General features: G+C 33.6%; 2 protein-coding genes and 2 pseudogenes across 3 annotated transcripts in view; 3 read left to right on the forward strand and 1 right to left on the reverse strand.

The window, feature by feature from the left end:
- Positions 1–22537, forward strand: part of LOC143542550 (putative methyltransferase PMT24) — a 266804-nt gene that overhangs the window by 44710 nt on the left and 199557 nt on the right. The gene's annotated exons all lie outside the window — the stretch shown is intronic.
- On the reverse strand, positions 1198–3072 carry LOC143542544 (scarecrow-like protein 1 pseudogene; annotated as a pseudogene). The gene is made up of 2 exons (XR_013136916.1): positions 2934–3072; positions 1198–2686 (listed from the first exon to the last, which is right to left on the reverse strand). The product of XR_013136916.1 is annotated as a scarecrow-like protein 1 pseudogene (transcript).
- On the forward strand, positions 10930–13409 carry LOC143542526 (uncharacterized). The gene is made up of 5 exons (XM_077035093.1): positions 10930–11069; positions 11845–11974; positions 12049–12249; positions 12720–12887; positions 12955–13409. The coding sequence occupies exons 1-5, from the start codon at positions 10936–10938 to the stop codon at positions 13363–13365; spliced, it is 1044 nt and encodes a 347-aa protein (XP_076891208.1). The 5' UTR covers positions 10930–10935; the 3' UTR covers positions 13366–13409.
- LOC143542512 (uncharacterized) lies at positions 17231–17737 on the forward strand (annotated as a pseudogene).

A 22537-nucleotide genomic window follows, 5' to 3' on the forward strand; every position in this document is an offset into this window, starting at 1 on the left:
AAAGAGTGATTTTGTCTTTTTCTATTGGCATTTTTTGTTTACATCTAGTTTCTTTTGCTTTTTCTCTCTCTTTTTTTCTTTTTCTGTTTATATAAAGTATTTTTAAAAAATTTCTAACTCAAAAGAACTTGCTATAACACTTGGTGCAATTTTTAGGGAATTGATTAGGACCAACTTCCTTTACAAACAAACCACCAATCTCGTGTTTTTCAGCCTAATCTATCAAGTGAGTTTTGCGACCCCTTTTTACTATTTTGTTAGAGGAGAAACATGCTTAACTTTCGTTTATGCCCATAAATGTTTAAACTGATTTAGTATAATTGAGTTAACTATTTAAGAGTCCCCGGTTACACAACCATTTATCTTATTTATAAACCACCGCCCGCTGGTTATATGAATAGTGCTATTTGGACAGACAAAGTCCGTTTACTGTTGGTCGCGCCAACTTATTGACTTAGACCAGGGTCAATTTTGGTCGCGCCAACTTACTTACTTAGATCCGAGTCAACTTGACTGCATACTACTTAATATTGTTTGGGTTAAACACTTTGTATGAGGCAGAGATTGTCAAGGTTTAGTTGCGGGCTCGTTATTACATTATATTGTGCATAACAAACTACTTGTTCACTTATAAACCTGCAGTTAGATGAGTATCTATCTAAATCAAAACATGAAAACAAAGTTTTTTCTGGTGTTCATGATATCTAAGAACTTATAAAGAACATGATTAAGATGTTAAGATGGAATATCACATTACATATATGAGTTGGTCTATTAAGATAATTATTTGAGCATTGGGAGAGCTCGCGAACGTGGATGATAGAGAGGATGGTTTTCCAAGGCCGGGGTCTGTGTGAATTGTCTATGAAGGATCACAAGAGAGGGGCGGTAAGTCAATGAGGAGTTTTGGTGTACAGATTTATTTTTGACATGAGGTTTGGACTCGGTTATAGCTTATAATCGGGCCTCGTGTTTTAGTTGTAAGACAACTTAAGGACCATCAGGCTTAACTGGGGCTCGGAATCAGAACCCCGATAACCATTCAGCTTGGGTCCGGTTTCAAACCAGGCCCAAGACCGGTGTCAGGGTTCGGTTCCGAGTTCCGACCCGTTCTACCAACTACAACTAGTTAACTACCAAGAGAAATGAACAATAAAACAAGTTAATTCACTCTAAAAATAACAAAAAAAAGTTGCAAATTACAACAACAAACATCTTATTCAGTTATAAACAACATCAAACTCACCTCCAAGCAGAAGCAACAATCAGCACTTTATCTTCCCACCCGAAATGAACTACATTCGTCTCGACTTTCATCTTACACCTCTCACCATACCGTTTTACCAGTTCCCAAATCTCACTCTTCACCTTTTCGCTAATCGGGGACGGTTCAAAACCCGCCATCATCATTCTCGCTTTCCACTTTCCCGACACTTCATACCTCTCGATCCTCTCTTCCCCTTCACACGCAACAATATTAACAATATCCCGCGCCAAACATTGTTTCTCCACATTCACCCTCTCCTGACTCTCGCGTGGAAGCGTTGCGTCTAAACAATCAAATAAAGCAGAATAATAAGTATACGCTTCATGAAACCGATGCAGAAACGGAGCGGTATTCGTGTTCACATCTTGTTCCACGACCGTTACAAGCTTCGGGTTCAAACTCTTCACCATTCTCAAAAGTTGATCTCGTTGGTTCACGGTCGACACGCTTTCATCGGGCATGTGGTGGAGCTGATATGCGAAGTTAACAATAATCGCCTCACCCGGTTTACAGTTAAGCATGTTGGGTTCAACTAATGCGGTATTAGCCGCCAACGAGTTGAACTCGAAGTCAAGATTTAGCGACTTCGCGAGCTCCTTGAGTCTCATACCGATATGGTTCAGACCGCCAACAGGTCGTTGAACCGACTCCGGGTCGTCAACACCGGTCAACCTCAAATGGGTTTTCACGTTTTGATCCGCGAGTGTCTGCAACAGGGTTATGTATTGACTTCCTTGATTAATATCAAAATCGATTATATGCACCGACTTTTCACCCACAAACGCCTCGAGAATCGCACCATTAGCCGCCATGAACCCGAATCTAAAACACGGGCAGACCTCAAACAGCACTTGCATAGCCGAAAGCCGGTCTTTAGAAGGCGGCTCTTTGCATTTTAACGCTTTGTAAAGTCCTTTACCTGAAACTGCCACACGAGCTGCAAGTGCTTCAACCATATAAGCTGAGATCCTCTGTGACGGTTCTCCATCGATGGACACCGTTTGGCGGAGCTCGTTAATAATATTCAGCGCGCCTTCAATATTTCCTTCAGAAACCACTAACGCGCACTCAAAAAGCAGGTCTTTAGGTGAAACCGGACCAGCCCGTTCTATATTATTACCACTGTTAATACTGCTAACATACGAGCTATACGAAGACGACTGGTTTGGTGATTCAAGACTAGAATACCCCCAGTTTTCTTCAGTCTCCATGAGCCGACCAGGGGTAGAACCGTCATTTTCATTAGCATCATCAAGAAGTGCCCGTTCGAGTTCTTGAAGCTTTAACTTAATCTTGTCTTCATCATAAGTTAACCCTTCAAAATCTTCACTTAACAAGTGTTCAGATTCAAGACCTGATCGGTTTCTATACGGTGACACCGATCTAATCATCGTTGACTCACTCCACAATTAGCTTTTGCTAGTTACAAATCAAAACAAACACAAAGTTATATTAATACTTCAACAATTTCCCCCAATTTTAATCAAAATCAAAACCCTAATTCATAAATCATAAGTCAAATTCAAAATTACCTGAATCAGATTATAAGATCAATGAACCAGACCACTTCAGATACGATTTGATCACAATAAACACAAAATTAGGTTCCAATTTTGACCAAAATTAAAACCCTAATTGATAAATTAAAAGTCAAAATCGAAATTACCTGAATCAGCAATCGAAGAAGTACGTATAAAGGATGTTAGGGTTTTACCAAGAACACAAGTGGATAAGTAGTGCCACTATACTATAGATTAAAATAAAATAATAAAGAGATTAAATTAATTTTTGTTTTGTGAAGTTTGGTAACAAACAACGATCAGAGAATCAAAAATTATAATAATAATAATAATAATAATAATAATAATAATAATAATAATTATAATAATCAGAAAAAGATAAAGATAAAGATGATGAGTTTACTGTTTATATGTGTGTATCTACTCCTTTAATTTATAAACTAATTATTTTATTTTTGTGAAACCTTCCAGAAATTCAATTAAAAGTAAGCGAAATGACATCCAAAATCCAAAGTTTGTTGGTGGCAGAGAAAATGGGTTCTGACTTGGCCCACGGATAATAATTTATTTATTTTATTTAATTATTATCCGTTTGTTTATATAGTTTTCAAGAATAAAAGATGACAATGTCGGTTGCGTTGGGCTACACGTTTGCACCAACTTGCGTTAAGTCTCCGATACTATGATTTCAATATTCATCACGTATTCGACCGCACAAGTATTGTTCAAATATTCATCACGTATTCGCTTGCGCAAACCCGTATTGATAAGCTTCATTACATATTTTAACTGTTGTGGTTACAATCGATAAAACCAACGTTATCTTCGATATTCGATAAATCAAAGGAAAAGTTGTGTGCTTTCCGGTTTTCACCATTACACAGACAAAGTCACACATTCCACCCAATTTTGTAAATTTATCATCTTCTTTTAAAGTGTGATAAAAGTTGATACGGACATTTGAAATGCACCCTCTTTTTTCATTACTAAAATCATTCGGATAGATCTCCGAAAATGTCACTATCTTAGATATGTCAAACTTGGAAGACGAATCTCATAGATTTTAAGCCATACATATTTTCTAACAAACTAGTTGATGCGTCACTGAATTTATTTCCAAATTCTTGATTTCGCATATTCAGAACCGTTTTAAAAACTTCAGCCTCAAAATGATGATTCTGTTGAACATGTTTCTGTTTAATGCTTCTCGTTCAACACAAGAGAAAAAAAGAGGTTAATGGTTTTAATTTGCTTTGGGCTTTATCTGATTTTAACTTTTAAAAAATGATAATTCTATTGAGTCTATTTCTGTTTGAGTTTGTTTAGTTTGATGTTTCTCGTTCAAACAAAAGAAAAAAAAAAGGTTAATGATTTTTATTTGCTTTGGGATATAAATTTAGCTCGGGCTTTATTTGAATTGAACTTTTAAATTGGTTGTGCTTTAAACAAATAGGGGTAACATAATATTTTTTCAGGGGTAACGAATTACAAAAACCGATAAAAAAAAAACAAAATTTACACTATCGACGAAAAGTTGAGGGGTAGCGGATGTTACCCCTGGATGTAAGCTGCATCCGCCTCTGTTTGCAAAAGTTATACAATCTGTATAACTATATTGAAACTGACTGATATGATAGTGGTATGTTATGTCAAAAGTTATGGACTCGTATATCAATGGAGTTGTGTATTCGTAGTAGCACTCTTAGATATTTTATACTATGCATAATAAATTTATAATAGATAGGACTATGTAATAGCTCGAGACCCGCGCAATTGTTTGAAACTAACTCGAATTTATTCATGTAGGGCTAGCTAGGGTAATAAATGAGTCGAGCTCGAGCAAAAATAAAGTTGCTCGTTAGCTTGTTTGTTAGCTAGATTAATCTATCTGCATATTTGGCTTATGCCCAGTAATATAACACCAAAATAACTTAGAGGGGTTGGCAAATGCCCAGTGTGTTTGGGGAGTTGAATGTTCAAACTAGGCATGCACAGTCTTCTTTTTGCCTACGGCCACTAGGGCACCTTGGGGTACCCCTCACGGATAAGGGTTTGCTTAGTGGGTACACCACTACGACTTATGTGGGTACCCGCTGAAAGATGAACAGTCGGGTTTTGGATCCGCGGTTAATCTTTGAATGGCAAAATTAACTCAAATACATGATTTTGGATCTTTATGTGTTTTTATAATAACCTGTCGGGCCATTTTAAGCATGATAAGTTTAAGAACAAGTTAAAATTGACTCAATAAAAATTAGAGAAAGTGTTTGATTAATGGTATTGATGTAGAACTCTTCTTTCCTAGTGGGCTAACATTGTGCTCTTCTTTATCCCTTTAATACCGTAACATATCAAAAATCACCACCATAAGTTTCCTGTTAATAGCCCATACTTCCAACCTCGATCCGCCACTGTAATGAATCAGATTTTCTAACCTTTATAAAATTAGAATTAATTAAGACCAAATTCAATTATGTTTGAATTGATCATTGCTAACGGAAACAGTAAATCAAACTAAGAGGTGAAAAAATAGTAAAAGTGTAAAACAATCATCACAAATTTCATTATCATAAAATCGTGTTTACATAATGATGCTCCTGCTCACTCTTAGTTCATCTTTTAAATGCAAAAAAAAAACTATTCAAGTAATTAAACCTCAGATGGGCCAAGGAATGACATCAACTAGAAAGCGACATTAACTTAAATAACAAACTTGATTCTCAATTGTTATGAAATAACTAATCATCTTACAATAAGTAGTGTTACATTTAATAACTTATTATACAAAGTAAATAAGTGCGGATATGATGGGAACAACTAATGGTGTATATCAGTTGTTTCTCCATTAACAATAATATTAATTCCTTCTTGATCAACAGTTCAGTTGTTTGACGTCTCAAACATTTCTATCAGGCTTCATTCGTTTCCATTGGAAAGAGCAGTTCTTTAACGTGCGCTTATTGCTTATTTGTGAACAACTGGTTTTAAGATCAATTATTTAGTCTTTAGCATATCAGTTCCTTTCAGGTTCAAAAGCCGTCACCACTTAACATCTATTAAAATGGCTAAAAATGAAAGACGAATCATACGTTGAAAAAGATGGAGAAGGGTATAATATGACAGTAAAATGATATATAAGAATTATTTTAATAGATATAACAAATTTCGTTGTAGATAATTCAAATATCACTATCACTACAATTTGTCATTTTATCAATTATTATTTGTGAATCAATAAAATAGTTTTCTTTACAAGTTGCTATTGGTCATCGTGTAACCTACTTTTTTATTATAAATTGGTAAAATCTATTTTTAATATGACATGTCTCATAATAGTTGGTTTCGAACGAAATTACCATTGTGTGAAACGTCTTGTTCTTAACAAACATCCTGCCGACCCGATTCTCATGTGTTTGCCATGAATAGTTAAAACTTTCTTTAAAGGTTGTATTATTTGTTGCTTATGCTAAAATTCTCTCACACTTTTCATTTTTTACACATGCTATGTTAATACAAAATTTATTTATAATAGTTACTAAGTAAACTAATTCTTTTAAAACAATGGTCTATATGCTCTTTAGGTTAACAAAAAGATATTGTTCCAAACCAAGGTCAAACCCGATCCTAGGCAAGAGCAAACAAAGGACGAATGAAGAAAACGTCAAAAAAGAGAAGAAACTCCCATTGGATGCGCGCCCTTAGGCGAAGACGATCAAGCCATCGCACAACAGAATGTACGAGGTGGGACCACTACGAGTACCATAACCGTGAAGGAAAAGGCACCAGCGAGGTGGTGACACTTGTACATCCATTATGCGCGAACCAACGATACATGCCCGCAAAAGGAACAATAGTACAAGAAGGTGGGAGCCGCGGAAAATGGCGCCCTCGGTCTCCACTATAACAGCCGCAGAACGGACAATCCGATACTTCCTGACACGTGGCCCAATGGTTGGTCTCCACCGGTGGACATATTCTACTTTAAATAAGAGATCTAACCCAACGGTAAGATCAAGGCCGTCTCCGAGAGCTCGATGGCTTTCGTGGACCTTGCACGAGCTATAAAAATGGACCCCATAAACTTTAACATGTATACACACACACACACACATATATATATACCATAATAAAACGATATGTCGATAAATGTAATAACGAAAAACAAAATAACACTATTGTAGCAAAATGATATATTTTAAATAGTTATTTGATTACACGAATCTTGAGGCTCGCATAGCATTTTTGTGAGCAGAGGTCTCATAATTCGTTATAGTCCCTACTATCTAGCATCTTGTTCTCATAGCCACCAATGCCAATCCACTGAGTCTTTTTTGGGGCATTATGAATCGTAAGTAGGACTTTAACAACTTCAATTTTAAGAAGATTCTTTAGCATCACTATCGGATGCTTCTCCATAATAGACTTTATATGCAACTAATGCATTAGAATAATGATTGGCCTTCTTAAGAATTTGAATGAATCGATAGGGATGATAATTTCATCAAGTAGACACACTATCGGATGCTTCTCCGTAATAGACTTTATATGCAACTAATGCATTAGAATAATGATTGGCCTTCTTAAGAATTTGAATGAATCGATAGGGATGATAATTTCATCAAGTAGATATGTGTCCATCAACTTCAACTCCATATAAACAGTGGCCGATCTCGAGCATTTAGTATGGATGGGCTGAAAGTCACGACAATCAAATATTTTTTTCCTACTTCTAAGTATCGGGTCGGCAATTCGGTTCGGGCCGGGCCAAACAATAATTCCAAACCCTAACATACCAAATTGAAAGAAATACAAAATGGTGAAATGCGAATTACCGAAGCTGGTCTCTGCTTGCTTCTGTTGACTGTTTCGATTAATCAATTTCACTCCCGCACAAGTCAATTCTGAACCTCAGGCCTCAGCAGACAACGACAATGCCCAATCAATCAATCGATTTGACATCCAAACGATTTCATCAATTCACTTGCTTGCTTCTCAGCTTCTGTTTTGACTTCTGTGTCGAAACTCATAAGTCAGTAATTCACACAACGACCATCGCACAATGGAACCTCCATTTGTTGTTGTGTTCAAACATCAACCATATGTTAGGGTTGGATTTTGGGCTTAATGTGTAGTTTTTCTGTAAAGTTTATTTGGGTTTGAGGTTGGTCTTATGGAGTTTTATTTCTAGCATTCCTTTCTTTATCTTTACGTTTATTTCGTAAACAATTTCTGATCTTCGCCTTTAAACAAACTTTACATTAAATTCAAGGCTGGCCCGGACTCAAATAATATGGATAAGCTGGACTCAAATAACTTGGCTGGGCCGGACTCAATACATATATATATTTTCTTGATTTTTTTCAAAAAAAAGGCATTACCGAGCGAAAACGTGATGAGACTGCGGCCCGGTTCGGCCCAAATAAAGATCCGCCATTGCATATAAAGTTCATTAGCATCACTATCGGATGCTTCTCCATAACTAATCAACACCTATTTCAATAGCAATCCCCTTAGCTACCTCAATCACATCATATTAGCCCAGTTCTCTATATTCCTTAAAAATTTAATCAACCTTTTTCACTTCTTCAATAGCAACATCGAGAAACATTTCTTTAGATTGCATTAGTATCGGCATTAGCTTCATCAACTTTAGAACCTTAAGGTTGTTTTGGTAAATACTTAAAACATATCCTGGCTTGAAACTTTCTTATGGCCTCATCTATTTTTTTCTTTTTTCATTTTTGATAACCGATAAGTGTTAAGGAGGCATAATTTCTAAAAAAACATGCCAAATTGTTAAACTAAAATCTACAATAATTAAACATTTTATTATTCGGGGGCATCCAACAATTAGAAACGAATGCCAATTCTTGCTTTACTAATACACCACTCATATTATCTTGTTGGTATACATATCTTTCTCAAATATTTGTTTTTTCAATTCCCTTTACACTAATACCTCAATGGCTCAATATTTCTAATATGATTATTGGTGTCAAACTAAATTTAAATGGTTTATTAACAACAATAATGAAGTGATTGAAGTTAGCCGAGTTTAATTAAAGTAAAAATCGAAGTTGCTTCAATTTCAACCAAGAAAAAAAAACCATGTTTCATAATTTAGAGCCAAAACCTACTTTGAGGGCCAAATTAAAGGTTTATTTGTCACATAATCAAAAGAATGAATGATTGAAACCTGGTTTAACGGTTACCCTGGTTGGCTCAAGGTTCTGATTTCTAAAATCGCCATCTCGTCTCGTCGCTTCAAGGTAACCGTCACTGGCTCCTAAATCCTAATATCGTGCTTGTAACTTTTATTTTTTTGTTTGACATTATTTGGGCCATTTAGGATCTGGGTCACTACACTATTATTAAGTATAAAAAATTTTTGGGCCACTCTTGGTTTTGGGTCCTGTGTGACTACCTAGCATGCATGGGCCCAAAACCAGTCATGGGTAAGATCATCCTCTCACTCTCATACCATATACTCTTTGTGCTTGCACAAAGTGCACAGAGAGATCTCGATGAAGACGATGACTCTTTGTCAAGGTGAGAGCAAACCCACATAGTACTTGCTCGAACCCGGTTAAATTCCGCGTTTCTTCGGTTAATATCTTATATGCTTAGTTTTTAACCACATGTGATTATAGTTATTATGCTTTAAAGACGATTTGTAATGGGATATTTTCCTAGTATAAATTTATAATACTGCAGTTGTTTACAATACTCAACATGCCTCACTATAAGTATAGAAAGTCATAATTCCTTTCTTACAATGTGACGCATTGGGTGGCTTGGCATATATTGTGGCATTCCATCTATTTGGTTATCATATTTGCGAGTTTCAATACCAAGTTACATTATTTCATGAAACTTTTTATTGTTTCCTTTTTCTTGTTATTCGTTACATTTTTAAGATGTATTATTTTTCCGTATCGTTTGTAATAACTTGAAGTAACATAAAATAATCTCTCAACTCTATTAAAACTATTCGTGGCTTTCTTGAAGTTCGCTTGAAAAAAACTCATTTGTAAATTAGCCAAACGGCATTGGCCCAGTTTGTAAACGAGCCAGGGTCTGCTTGCTCATGGCTTGCTAAACCTCATAATAACAATGACATATAAAAATTTAAAAACAAAATGAAAGAAAAAGTACATGGTACTTTGAAGTTTGAATCCATTTAAAAAATCAATTTTCAAGTTCTTGTTAGTTTCAACATGTTATGTTCACACTACTCGATGCTTGATCTAAAATACTTGTTTGATTTCAACTCGGTTTGTAAACAAGCAAATATAAGCTTGCTCGTTTGGGTTAATTTTCTAATTTATCACATAACACATAAATATGTATACAAATATATAACTATATTGGTCCACTATCTAATATCATATGCTATAAATTAGCTTAATACTATGAAAATATACTAGCACACTATAAAGTTTCAAAAAACAAAACACTACCTCCATCAGTTCTATCTAAACTCACCGCTTCTAATTAAGTCTCTAAGCCTTTGCGTGATTGAAGTGTTTAGGGCGGTTCAAACTACTAGACACTTGAAACTCGCTCGACTAACAAATGCTCATTCGATTTTGGCTCGGTTTGTAAACGAGTTAATCATGAACAGCTTCATAGACGTCACTCAGTTCGGTAAAGCTCGTGAACAGCTGACTGCCTGACCATGTCAACTAGAGGTGCACATTTCGGTTAACTTCACCAGTTAACCGGTTAATCTGCTAACCGTTTTTTTTTTGCGGAAATTAACCGGGTTGACCAGTTAATTGTGTTGGTAGTACCCAGTTTTGATAAAATAATAATTAAAAAAATCGGTTAACCGGTTCGGGCATTAATTGGTTTTTAATAAAATAATTTAAAAAAATCAATCGGTTTCTAAATCAATAATATAAACTGGTTACTAACTGACAGTTAGTACCGGTTAGAGACCGGTTACTACCGGTTAGGATGGGCACCTCTAGTGTCCACACGAGTACACGACCATTAAATAGATTTCATAATTTTAACGGACCGGGCCTTATAACTAGGCTTTTGGGCCTTTGTTAAGACTTCCGACTTTATTATCAGACCTAAATAAATCCTTGGGGTTTGAAGAACAACAAAGTAACTGTTGTGGTAATCAAACGAACCGAAGAAATGCATCGGTCGTTGGTGCAGCCGGTAGGCCAGAAACGACTCACGAACGTGGCCGTGGTTCGTCTGAAGAAACATGGAAACCGATTCGAAATTGCGTGTTACAAGAACAAAGTCCTCTCATGGCGTTCTGGCGTGTAATAATATTATTATTCTTTTACTTTTGCCTATTGTTTAACATTAGGCTTTATCCTCTTATATAGCCTTCGAATTCTAGCTCTATGCTGTTGTTTATTAGGTTTATTTCAAATGATTATTGTTTTGTACAATTAAATTGAGAGATTGATGAATATTTGTGGAGTTAGGGTTTTTGGCATCGAACTAATTGAATGAACCAGCAGAAAATAACTTGTTTAGGCTCAATCAGCTTGACTTGTTTATTATTCATTAATTATTAGTTAATTTTTTTTTGCATATTTCTATACATTTACTTGTATATATTTATGGTTATATATAATCTATAACTTAATTATCTCTATCATAATTTAATACATAATAATAGTTATATAAATATAATAACGAAAAATTATATAATTGAAAAGCTCATTTAGGCTCGCGAACTGCTTGAGCTTGATATTTGAAGCTCTGGCTCAAGCTCTTTTAACTGTTTAAGCTTTGCTCGGTTTGAGTTTTTAATGAGCTGATTTCGGGTAGCTCACAACTGGCTCAGCTCGTTTACACCCCTAGTTGCATTAATCAATTAATTTTTTTGGAAATACACTTGTAAAATCCTAAAATCCCAAATGTTCTGAAGAAGGTGTTCTATTCATGGTTCCATTATGATAACTAGGTTAAGTCCCAGTAATAAATGAGATGATGTAATCACTTTTCTACAATAATATCTGATTCTGATTGATATATGTTCTTATTTATTTATCTTGCTAAATATGAATTTTGATTTCTGGTTATCAGCGAGAAAGATTTGGATGAAGTGTTGCAATCACACATTGTTTACTCAAATGTTGCAAAAGGAGTTCTTGCAAAGTCAAAAGATTTAAAGGCGGCTTTTGGGATGGATGATCAAACAAAGATCTGTCTCGAGGTTGTTTTAACTGCGTTCATAGTTTTAATATTTTTATAGGTTTATGTGTTGCTTATGATCAAATATGGTGACAGATATTAGAGAAAGGAGAACTGCAAGTTGCAGGGAAGGAGAGAGAATCACAATTATCTAACCAGTTTAGGGACATTGCCACTATTGTGATGCAGAAGACTATTAATCCTGAAACTCAACGCCCGTATACCATAAGCATGATTGAGCGGTTGATGCATGAAATTCATTTTGCTGTAGATCCACATAGCAATTCTAAGAAACAGGTAGTTCCATCTCTTGCACTTCATACTCGAGCTGAGGGGGTTCTGCAGCATGGTTTTGGGTTAAAACTCAAAACAGTTATTCCCCCCCCTTAAAACGTGCTGCGTTGTATTGGATTGGATCGACTCTACTACGTGTTCATGGTTTTGGGTAAAAAATGGTTTCTGTTTTGGAAACGGCTGGGTTGATTTGGATTGACCCTTCACCGGTCACCCTCTATTATATGTTCATGGCTTTGGTCAAAACGTTTACTTTTTCTGAAAGCGGGTTGGATTGGATTGGGTTGATTCTTGACTACATTTTCAGGGTTTTGGGTCGAAACAATTACTATTTCTAAAAACATGTTGGATTGGATTGACCTTCTACTACATGGTCATGATTTTGGGTCCGTAATGGTTTATTTTGATGACTTTGTTGTGGCATTATGTGTGTGTGTGATTTGAGTTAATAATAATTGATCAACCAATTACAGGCACTAGATGTCATCCGTGAACTTCAAAAACATTTCCCGATTAAGCGGTCCCCGATGAGACTAAGGTTAACTTTACCACAAGATAAGTTTGATTCTCTTACAGAGAAACTTAACGAGTGGAAAGCAATCATTCTTTCTAAAGATGAATCTGGAAACCAGCTTTCTGTTGTAAGTAAGCAAAGTTGCACGTTTAAACTTCTTTTAGTATCATATTATTAAACAATTGGTGGGACAGGTATGTGAAATCAACCCGGGAATATTCAGAGATTGTGATGCATTGGTTCGAAATCTTCAAGGAAGGTCTGAAATTCTAGCAATCTCTGTGCACGGTGAAGGCGACATCCACACGGATGATGCGTCATCAAGCCAAGAAACCACCACATCAGCAGAAGTTATCCACCAAATCACTGATAAAATGCAAAAACCGACATTTGTGAGTGAACAAACGAGTGATGTAAAGCATTGCGCTACATGTGATGCTGTTGTTGGTGATGCTAAACAATATAGAGTACACTTCAGGAGTGACTGGCATAAACACAATTTGAAGAGAAAAACCAGACAATTGCCTCCACTTTCTGCAGAGGAATGTGCAGCGGATGTTGAACTCGGTGACTCAAAGAAAGATCTCAGTGAATACTCGTTTTGAGGTTAGTTTTTAATATTTTGCTTATCAACCCATCTAGCTTTTTGATGAAGGAGATTTTTATATTTTGAAGTTTGAAACATATGAATTTTGAACAAGTATATACCAAAATGAATATGTAAAACCCACTCTGTGTGTAAAACTGGAAATGAGGTTCTTTATGTGTGATCATGTAGGTTTGTGTTAATAATCTGTGCCACTATATGTTTTGTGTTAGGAACTTATGACAGATCACACCAAGTTTTTATGTTCGGATGGATTAATCATATTCATTTCCGTATCTTTTTCTTTTTAAACTCTTTTAAGCTCTTAATATTATAGCAAATCAACCATAATATAAACAGTCCCCACATATAATTAGCAATATTTTTATTCCACATGAATGATAACGAGTTCGCTCATCACAATAATGCAATATCCGTTGTAAGATTCTTTACAAGACAGTAGGGCCATTTACCCATGAACGGCTTTGTCTTCCACATACTCGCATATCAAATTAGGTGCAAGTGTGAAACACCATTGGTTTTCTACAAACTCATGTTATATATATCAATTATTGAGTTCTAGAAGACTTTTAGACGATACCATTACATATTTATTTAAATTGCTTAAACAGATACTTAAAAATTAATTATTTATATACTATAATTATTAGATGTGTATGTCTAAATATAACTCCCTTGAAAACCTTTCAAGGGGCGTTTAGTTCTCAGGATGTTTAGAAGCAATTGAAATGTCAAAGAAGTTGGAACTAAAAGGAATTGGAATGAATGTCTTTGATAGTTTTGCAAAGTGTTTAATGTACTTATTGGAATTGGAATGTTTAAAAGATGAGAGAACTAAGATGCTTTTGAAATTGTAACCGCTCTGGTCTTTGTCTTTGCCTCCACCAAATTGCCGGTTTGCTAGTTAGTTTTTGAGATGAAGCTTTTGAGCCATCCTCAGACTTCAACTACCGGCTCTCACCTTCAATCTCCTTGGTCATTTATCCTCTTTGAATATCAAATTGAGAAAGATTCGTTTTGAATATCAAATTGTGAAAGATTTGCGTTCTATTTTCAGATTTGGATAATCTCCGCCCTCTACCTCGATTTGGTTCATCTGCCGAGATTTAGTAAATCTTTTTGATTTGATTTATCTCTTGGGTTTGGCCCTCCTATTTACTATTCTGGTTCATCGAGTGTTTGCTTCGAAAGATTCCTCTTCCTCGATTTGTAAATCTTTAAAGGTCAATTTGTCACAGAATTGGATTTGATTTACGGATTTGATTTATCGAACTGAATTAAATAGACGTCGGAAGCTTTATTTGTCACAGGATTGGAATGAGTTGGATTCAGTTTAGTTCACAGTATATTGAAATGACATGGACTTGGTACACAAGTTGGAATTAACTGGATTTGATTCAGAAAGGTCAATTATAATAAATTGAAGATGATGTAGATTTACAAGAATTCCTTTGGGATTTAAACATTCTATTGGGTTACTAAAGGTCAAGGGATTCTTAAATTCCTTGATTGATGGAATTTGGAATTTGATAGAACTGTTTTATGCCAATTTCAAATAGAGGACAACCAAGTATATTTTTTAATGAAATACTTTTTAGTTCCAAATTTCATGATTTTCACATACCAAATGGACCCCAAGTCTTATGCCCCTGATAGTATACACAATAATATGCATTTTTTTGTAATAAACATTAAAATGTTGTAAAATATTGAACTTTGAAACACTTGTAAATTAATTTATTAAGAATAATAAAGTTCTAAAACCTTCGTAGGTCATAGGTATAATTTATCCATTTTGAAGTGCGGTTCTTGACTCGACCTGGTTCCCCCTTAAAAAAGAGGGTAACATCAACATTTAGGGTATAACATCAACCGCTTTGGCAACACCGCCTTTGGTTGAAATGTCGTTAGTGAAACTATATGCTCACTTTTCTTTTTTTATCCTTTTTCGTCATGACCGTTGATTGTTACCATTCTCACAGTCTCGTAGATCACCCCATGACCCTCCAAAACCCTACCATTCGAAATCTATCTACCAATAATGCTAAAGCACAAGATTAAAACTAGACTTAGGATTGAGATTAGCGTTCTAAGACTCATGTAGGCATCACTAGCTTTGACCACGGGAATGAACACATCACACATGCACCAATACGATTATAGATTAGTATACAAAACTTCATTACTTAGTAACAACTGGACTAAACAAAGATGAACGATTGAAGGAGAAGCATTAGAGCATGTGAACTCAAGTATTAAAATGTAAAATATCTGAAAGGAACTTCCAACCTTTTCATTTGAAGAACTAGATTTTTGCTAAAGAAAAAATGGCTTTTACACCCTATTTACTAGCTTTAAATTAATGTTTAATTTAGTGACTTTAAAGTTTGTGTTCTTGACCTAGGTTTAATATTTAATTAAAATTCAAAAGAGAATATAAAAAGGTGAAGGTCTTTTTGAGCAATTTAACTTTAAAGGACTCAAAAGTGTGTATTATGGTTGCAAAGATTAAGATGAACTCGTAAGTCACTCGCCTACCCGTATTGAATTAGTTAATAAGTTTGTCACATAAGTTTGCTAAGTTAAAACGAATTTTTTTTAATTTATACAAATCATTGTACAGATTTTTATTATTATTTTATTTTGAGTTACGTCATCCACACTCGTATATCTTTATTAATACAATGCTTTTGAATAATACTTTTTTTAATATAGGAGCGTGGATTACGTAACTTAAAATAAAATGAAAAAAAACTAATAACATACAAGATAGTTTGGATAAATTTAAAATTCTTAATAAGTCGTAAAGAAATGATTTTTATCGTTATTACAGTGTAATTTGTCAAATAATTTTTCTTGATTTTTTTCAATCATTATTATGAGATGGTTATTTTTTTATATTTAATATGTTAAGTGATTTTTGTGATAAAAACATAAAATATGTTGGTTTTTTATTTGAAAAATATTTTTAAGTAGCTTTTACGAGATAAAAAACAAAGCAAGGATTTTTAAATGTAAAAAAAATCTTAAGTGACATTTACTAGAAATAAAATAAAAATTATGCTATTTTTTTATTATGCCCATAAATAAAATACAAAATACAATTTGCCCATAAATAAAATGCAAAACACAAGAATGAGAAATAATTGCAAAAAAAGAAAAAAAATAGAAAAAGACAAATGATAAAAACATACAATCTTAAACAACCACACACGAACCAGAGGATGGAGAAGTGTTTCCAAATGTCGTCTATGATGAATACCAGTTTCAATCTTAAACATCCCTCCTTTAATACCACCACCAATATACTCAAGTCTCCGGTTAGGCCTTACACCGTAACGCCGTCCTCGTTTTTCAACGCCACCAGATCCTGCAACTATTCCCTAAATCATGGTATCTCTATATTTCAGTTTCCTATTTTTAACAACAAATAGCATCCGTTTAGACTACACCCAAACCCATAGTTTTGTATTAGGTTCGTGTTGTGTTAGAAATTCACGTGTGCACCAAACCGTAACCGGAATAACCAACATAACCTAATCGAAATTATCTTTTTTTAACAGCTAATTTTTCCACCTATTCTACCCCGTCTCAAGTGATACTAGAATCCATAAACATTTGATGTGTCACTAGACCAAGCTAGTGGCTATTAATTGAAATAGTCAAACCCAATAGAATACCAACAACTGGTTTTAAGTTAATGAAAAAATGATTTTTCGGTTCGCTACGGTTTCTTTATCAACCAAAAACCGAACTTATCAGAAAAAAAAGCCGATTAAGTAATTTATATGAACTTTATTAATGGCGTGACCCAAAATTTTAAATCCAAATGTGTAATAATCAATTAGTTATAATTTTTAAAAATGCTTATTAATAATTACTGTTTGGAACCTAGCTTTACTTTAGATCCAAATGTTTTTAAGAAATTACTGTTTGGGATTGAACAGGTTATTTTTGTTTGGTCTTTTGTTCCTAGTTATGGTCCGGTTCGGTCTAGTGTCAACACAACGCATATTCCTACACACGTACACAGGGTTAATTGGTTTGGTTTCTTGGGCTTTGTAGTTGAAGTGATAACAGCTTGCTCATGGACTGAACTTGTGGTCGCAGCCGACATGCCAGTGCTAGTCGAGTTTTGGGCACCAGGGTGTGGGCCATGCCAGGTGGTCAATGAAGTTGCGAAAGAATATACGGGTAAGGCTTTGTGTTACAAGCTCAATATCGACGACTACCCAAACGTCGCGTTACAATACGGGATCACAAGTATCCCATGTGTGCTATTCTACAAGAACGGAGAGAAAAAAGAGATTATTATTGGTGATGTCTCTAAGTTCGCCCTTTGTGCCACTTTAGATAGGTATATATGTTGATTAACAATGGTTTGTCTCAAGGTTTAGCTCATTTACTATTTTGCCATTTTGCAAATAATTTTTATGCGTAAGATATATACTGAAGTTTGGTACCACAAGGTTTCTATTAGTCCACTTGGTGACGCCTGGTTGGCAGATGGTTGGCTGATTTAGGTGTTTTCCTTTTCTTTTGCAAACATTTGGTGTATGGTTTAAACTTCAAAGTTTTAATAAATATTATTGTAGATATTAGTAGAAGTGACTGCCAGTTAGATCTGTTATAACTAATATGCTTTATCAACCATATCAAATTCTAAAACTTATTAATGCTTCATTTGTTTTCATAATGCTTTAACTCTTAATTCTATCAATTCTTATGCTTGGCTAATCGGTAGTTCACTACATGCTATCGAGATGGTTCTAGGCAACTCGTGAGTTGCGATGATGCTTCATTGTTGGTAGAAGTATGAGCTCGATATTGCCAAACCGCAACACTATTAGAAGAAGAGGATGAAATTTACAAATGCATAGCAAGTTTTAGAAGTGATGCATTTTGTTTGGTGGATACTCGTAGAGGGCAACTAAATAACTTACCAGTGAACCAAACCAGTAAAAAAGGGTTTTGGCTTATTGAAAACGTTCAAAGGTTCAACAACAATAGTTAATCAACCACATGTGAAAGAGGGATGCGTTTTATGTTACATGATGATCATATATTTATCAAAAGATTATGAAAGCACATAAACATCTAATTTGACATTTTTATCGATAAAAATGATAAAATCATATGAATATTGAGTATATAGTATATTCATTGAAATATCTATGAAACTTTTTTTGTTTTGGTCTACTTTTTATTCCATCCCATTCTCTAAATAGGGATGAGATTTAGGGACTCATATCTCATTCTCTATATTCAATTATTATTCATTATTAGTCCATTAAACATCATACTTTATGAGTTAAAGAAAGTAAAGAAAAAAGATAATTATATAATAATAATATATTATTATTATTATTTTATTGAATAAAGATGGATACATGGAATTTAATGTAGTGTGTTTTTAAAGAACAAAATTTAATGCTAAAAGCAAACAGATTTTAGTTTGGGATAAGAAATCCAATATGAATCCTCTTATAACATACATAATAATTTGTAGTACATGAGTTGTGCTAAAGGTGTTGTTATGTGTTATGTGTAGAGATACCCTCTTGATTATTCCAAAGCGCAATCTTCTCGAACCTAAGATTGAACATAGTCTATAAATAGAAAACTAATTTTTATTATTTGGCAGGTTCTTCTCACTTATAAAACTCTCCTCTAACATAAGACCATGACAATTTTCATATGCATGATAGTGGATCCGTAACCGAGTTGGGCGTCGGAGGGTGGTTCAAATTCTCTGGTGTCTGACCTCGTCTTGCAGCTTTGCATGTCTAATGCGGGATAGAGAAGACAAGATGTGACGGTTCTCTTCATTGCTATACCAATGTTTTGTAGTTTTGTTTGCTTAGGTGAAGGATTTGATCGTCTGCAATAAATTATTGACTTTTCTTAGATATCAGATTTTTAATTAATCGATGGAAAACCATCAAAATAGCCCTATTGACTAAAAAACTTATGAAAATAATATTGACTTTTTTGAATTACAAAAAATAACTCACTTTTTTACTTCTACGTCATCCCCTAAGCCAATATTGGTTGGCAACGGGAATCTCTCACCCAACTTTATACTCCCGTGTCATTTTCTCAAGCGCCACCATTTTATAACTATTTTGTTAGTTTTTTTAGTCAACATGACTATTATGATAATTCAAAATATTATAAACGCTGTCAAATTTTAAAGTGCTACCAGCCAACTTCACATTAGTATATTTGTTTAAAAGCTTTTGTAAAAGAATATTTTTTTATTCAAAACATTAATGACCAAAATTAACATACAAAATTGCCATTTTGGGTTATTATTATTTATTTTCAAAATTCCTTTAAAAAAACAATTAAGACTATGATTAGAATCAAACATTAGGTTTGCATCTAATTTAAATATATCCCGGGTCTTTTGGATTGGTGGATGCTTCTTCTAGAAGAGGTCGTCAATTTTAAGCCTCGATGCCTGAGACACTGGGGAGGGGAGGGGGTTGGTTTGAGTCGGACCTAAAATGTCAACTAACAAAAAGAAATCTAACAAAAGTTATAATTAACTTCTATCAACAAATGATGGTTTCAACCAAATCATATATAAAAATCTACTATATGCCAAACTGCTTAATTTGGCTTTAGGGTACCATTCAGTACTTGTAATATTCTTGGTTGTTGAATTTCTGGAATTATAGAACTCCACATTACCTACATATCAATGGGTGTCAAACCATCAACCATAACCCACTCATTTAAAACCATATAACAAAAACATAACACATTTAACATGCTTATCTAAACGAGCCACACATACTCGCAAATCAAAATGAGCTATAACTTATATTATGCTAGAAACAGGTAGATGGTCGGTCATACACAAATAATAATAAAGTCACAGACGAGTCATAAACAAGTTTGGTAGATTTCAAAAACAAGTTGTTCAAAAAGCAAATTATATATGTCAACCCAATTACCCAAAACAAAACCTACTTGTTAAACGTTATTTTTGTGTGTTTACTTGACTTAGATCTTTGTCAAAATATGTGTGAACTAACATCAATAATATAAAAATCAGCAAGAAATTGTCGTTTTTATATTGCTTAGCATTTCTTTATTCCCATGTGCTTCCTAATATTATTATAGTCCACATCTAAACCCCATGATGCATCATGTAACTTATTATCATGTATGTATGATATATGATGATAGTAATATCTTAAATATATATAAATGAAACATTTAAAAGTTTTAAAAGCTTTATAGTTGTTTCATATATTTTTACAAGTCGCCAGATTACATTACTTGTAAATAGAGTTTTCTCATACATTTGATCTGAATACACCGGTATGGGTCTTACTAAAATCAAATAGCTTTTAAACGAGTTATAACATCTCGTTAAACTAAAAATTAATCTAACCAAATAGTTGATATGAAAATCCTATAAAATAAGGATATATAAAGTTAAAATACAAAGGGAAACAAAAATGAAAAGTGTGAAAAGGATTTATAACCACACAAAAAACCATTTAAAAATAAATTCAAAAAAAATAATAAAAAAATCATAACTAAAAATATAAATAAGAAACGAAAAAATTTTAAAAAATTAAAATGTTACCCCCATCATTCCCATAAAAAAACGATGAAAAGACACAATGACGAAAATGCACAAAAGACACAATTATAACTAAAAAAAGACACAATAGATCGCAAAATATAGCACAATTCTGAGTATATAACACAATATTAAGAAAAAAAGATGCAATGTCAAAGAAAAAAATACACAATCAATGACGAAAATAAACACAAAACACAATGATGTTTTCACTCAACTTTTTTTTTTGAGAATGAGAAAGACGGTGGAAACATTTATGCGTTTTTAAATTTTTTGTTTTTATTAAATTTTGAGTTATGGTTTTTTTTATTTTTTATTTCTTTTGAGAAGTTTTTTTGCGTGGCTACAAATCCTTCTCACCATTCTCATTTTCGCCCCATTTATAGAATAACTTGACCCTTAAAAATTAATATCCAATTTTTTTTTTTTAAAAAAAGATACTATTTTTAATTAAGAAACGATTTTATAGTAAAAAAAAAGCGGGTCATGGGTATCACCGAACCCAGCTAACTTTTAAACTGGGTTATAATATCTCATTTATTTGTAAAACTCTTTCATCATAAAAATTAATTATATCATTAACTTTTTTATAATAAATAAAATTATATATATATATATATATATATATATATGGTTAGGTTAAAATAAAAACCCACTTGAGTTGTGAAAACTCTAGAAACCCAATCTCAACCACATGTTTTTAATTAAAGTTTAAATCTTGTGGTCCACAATTAAAGTTAATAAAAAATGTAAAAGTTTATTTATATTTTCTCTCTTTTGAAAACATATATAAAAATTAGTAAAAAAATGTTAAAAAATAGCAAAAAAATGTTTTTTTGATTTTTCGATATTTTGTATTAAATGTAACAACACATATTACGTATGTAACAAAAAAACAAAACAATGTTACATAGGGTTTTCATAACTCATGTAAGTTTTCATTATATATATATATATATAAATATTAAAAAAATAATATAATACCGGGATAAAAGCCATATAACGTAAAAAGAAGTGGATTTGACTCCCGTTGATGAGAGAGAGAAGAGAGAAGAATAGAATAGAAAGAAAGAAAGAGAAATTATTGAATCGGATACAATTCTCGTTTGACGTCCGCAAGGCCAACACCAGCACTTTCTCTCTCTCTCTCTCTAAAGTTACAGCGAAGAACAGTTAGGAATTTGCTCCACAAAGACACTACTGATTCAACTCAACTCAACTCAACTCAACTCAACTCAACACCCTAATTCTTATTCTTATTATTATTCATCTGTCATCTTCATTCAGTTTCTAACCTAAAAACCCTAATTCTTATTCTTATTATTATTCATTTGCTGCATATAATGATATAAGTGAACACAGTGGAGAAGAACAACAACAACAACAAGTGCAGGATTCACATCACATCACATCACTATTCAATTCTTCCTTCGTTTATCTATCTGGTAAGTGTTTCATTTTCTACTTTTTTAAATGCCTTTTTCCGATTTTATTATTCTGATTCTAAGTTGTAACCCTAGCTAATTAGTTTCACTTAATTCACCTCTGATTTAATTTCTTCTTTTCTTAA

The sequence above is a fragment of the Bidens hawaiensis genome, unplaced genomic scaffold (assembly GCF_021521415.1).
Source record: "Bidens hawaiensis isolate Kalapana, Puna unplaced genomic scaffold, B.hawaiensis_p1.1 tig00012897_1, whole genome shotgun sequence".
Taxonomy (NCBI): domain Eukaryota; kingdom Viridiplantae; phylum Streptophyta; class Magnoliopsida; order Asterales; family Asteraceae; genus Bidens; species Bidens hawaiensis.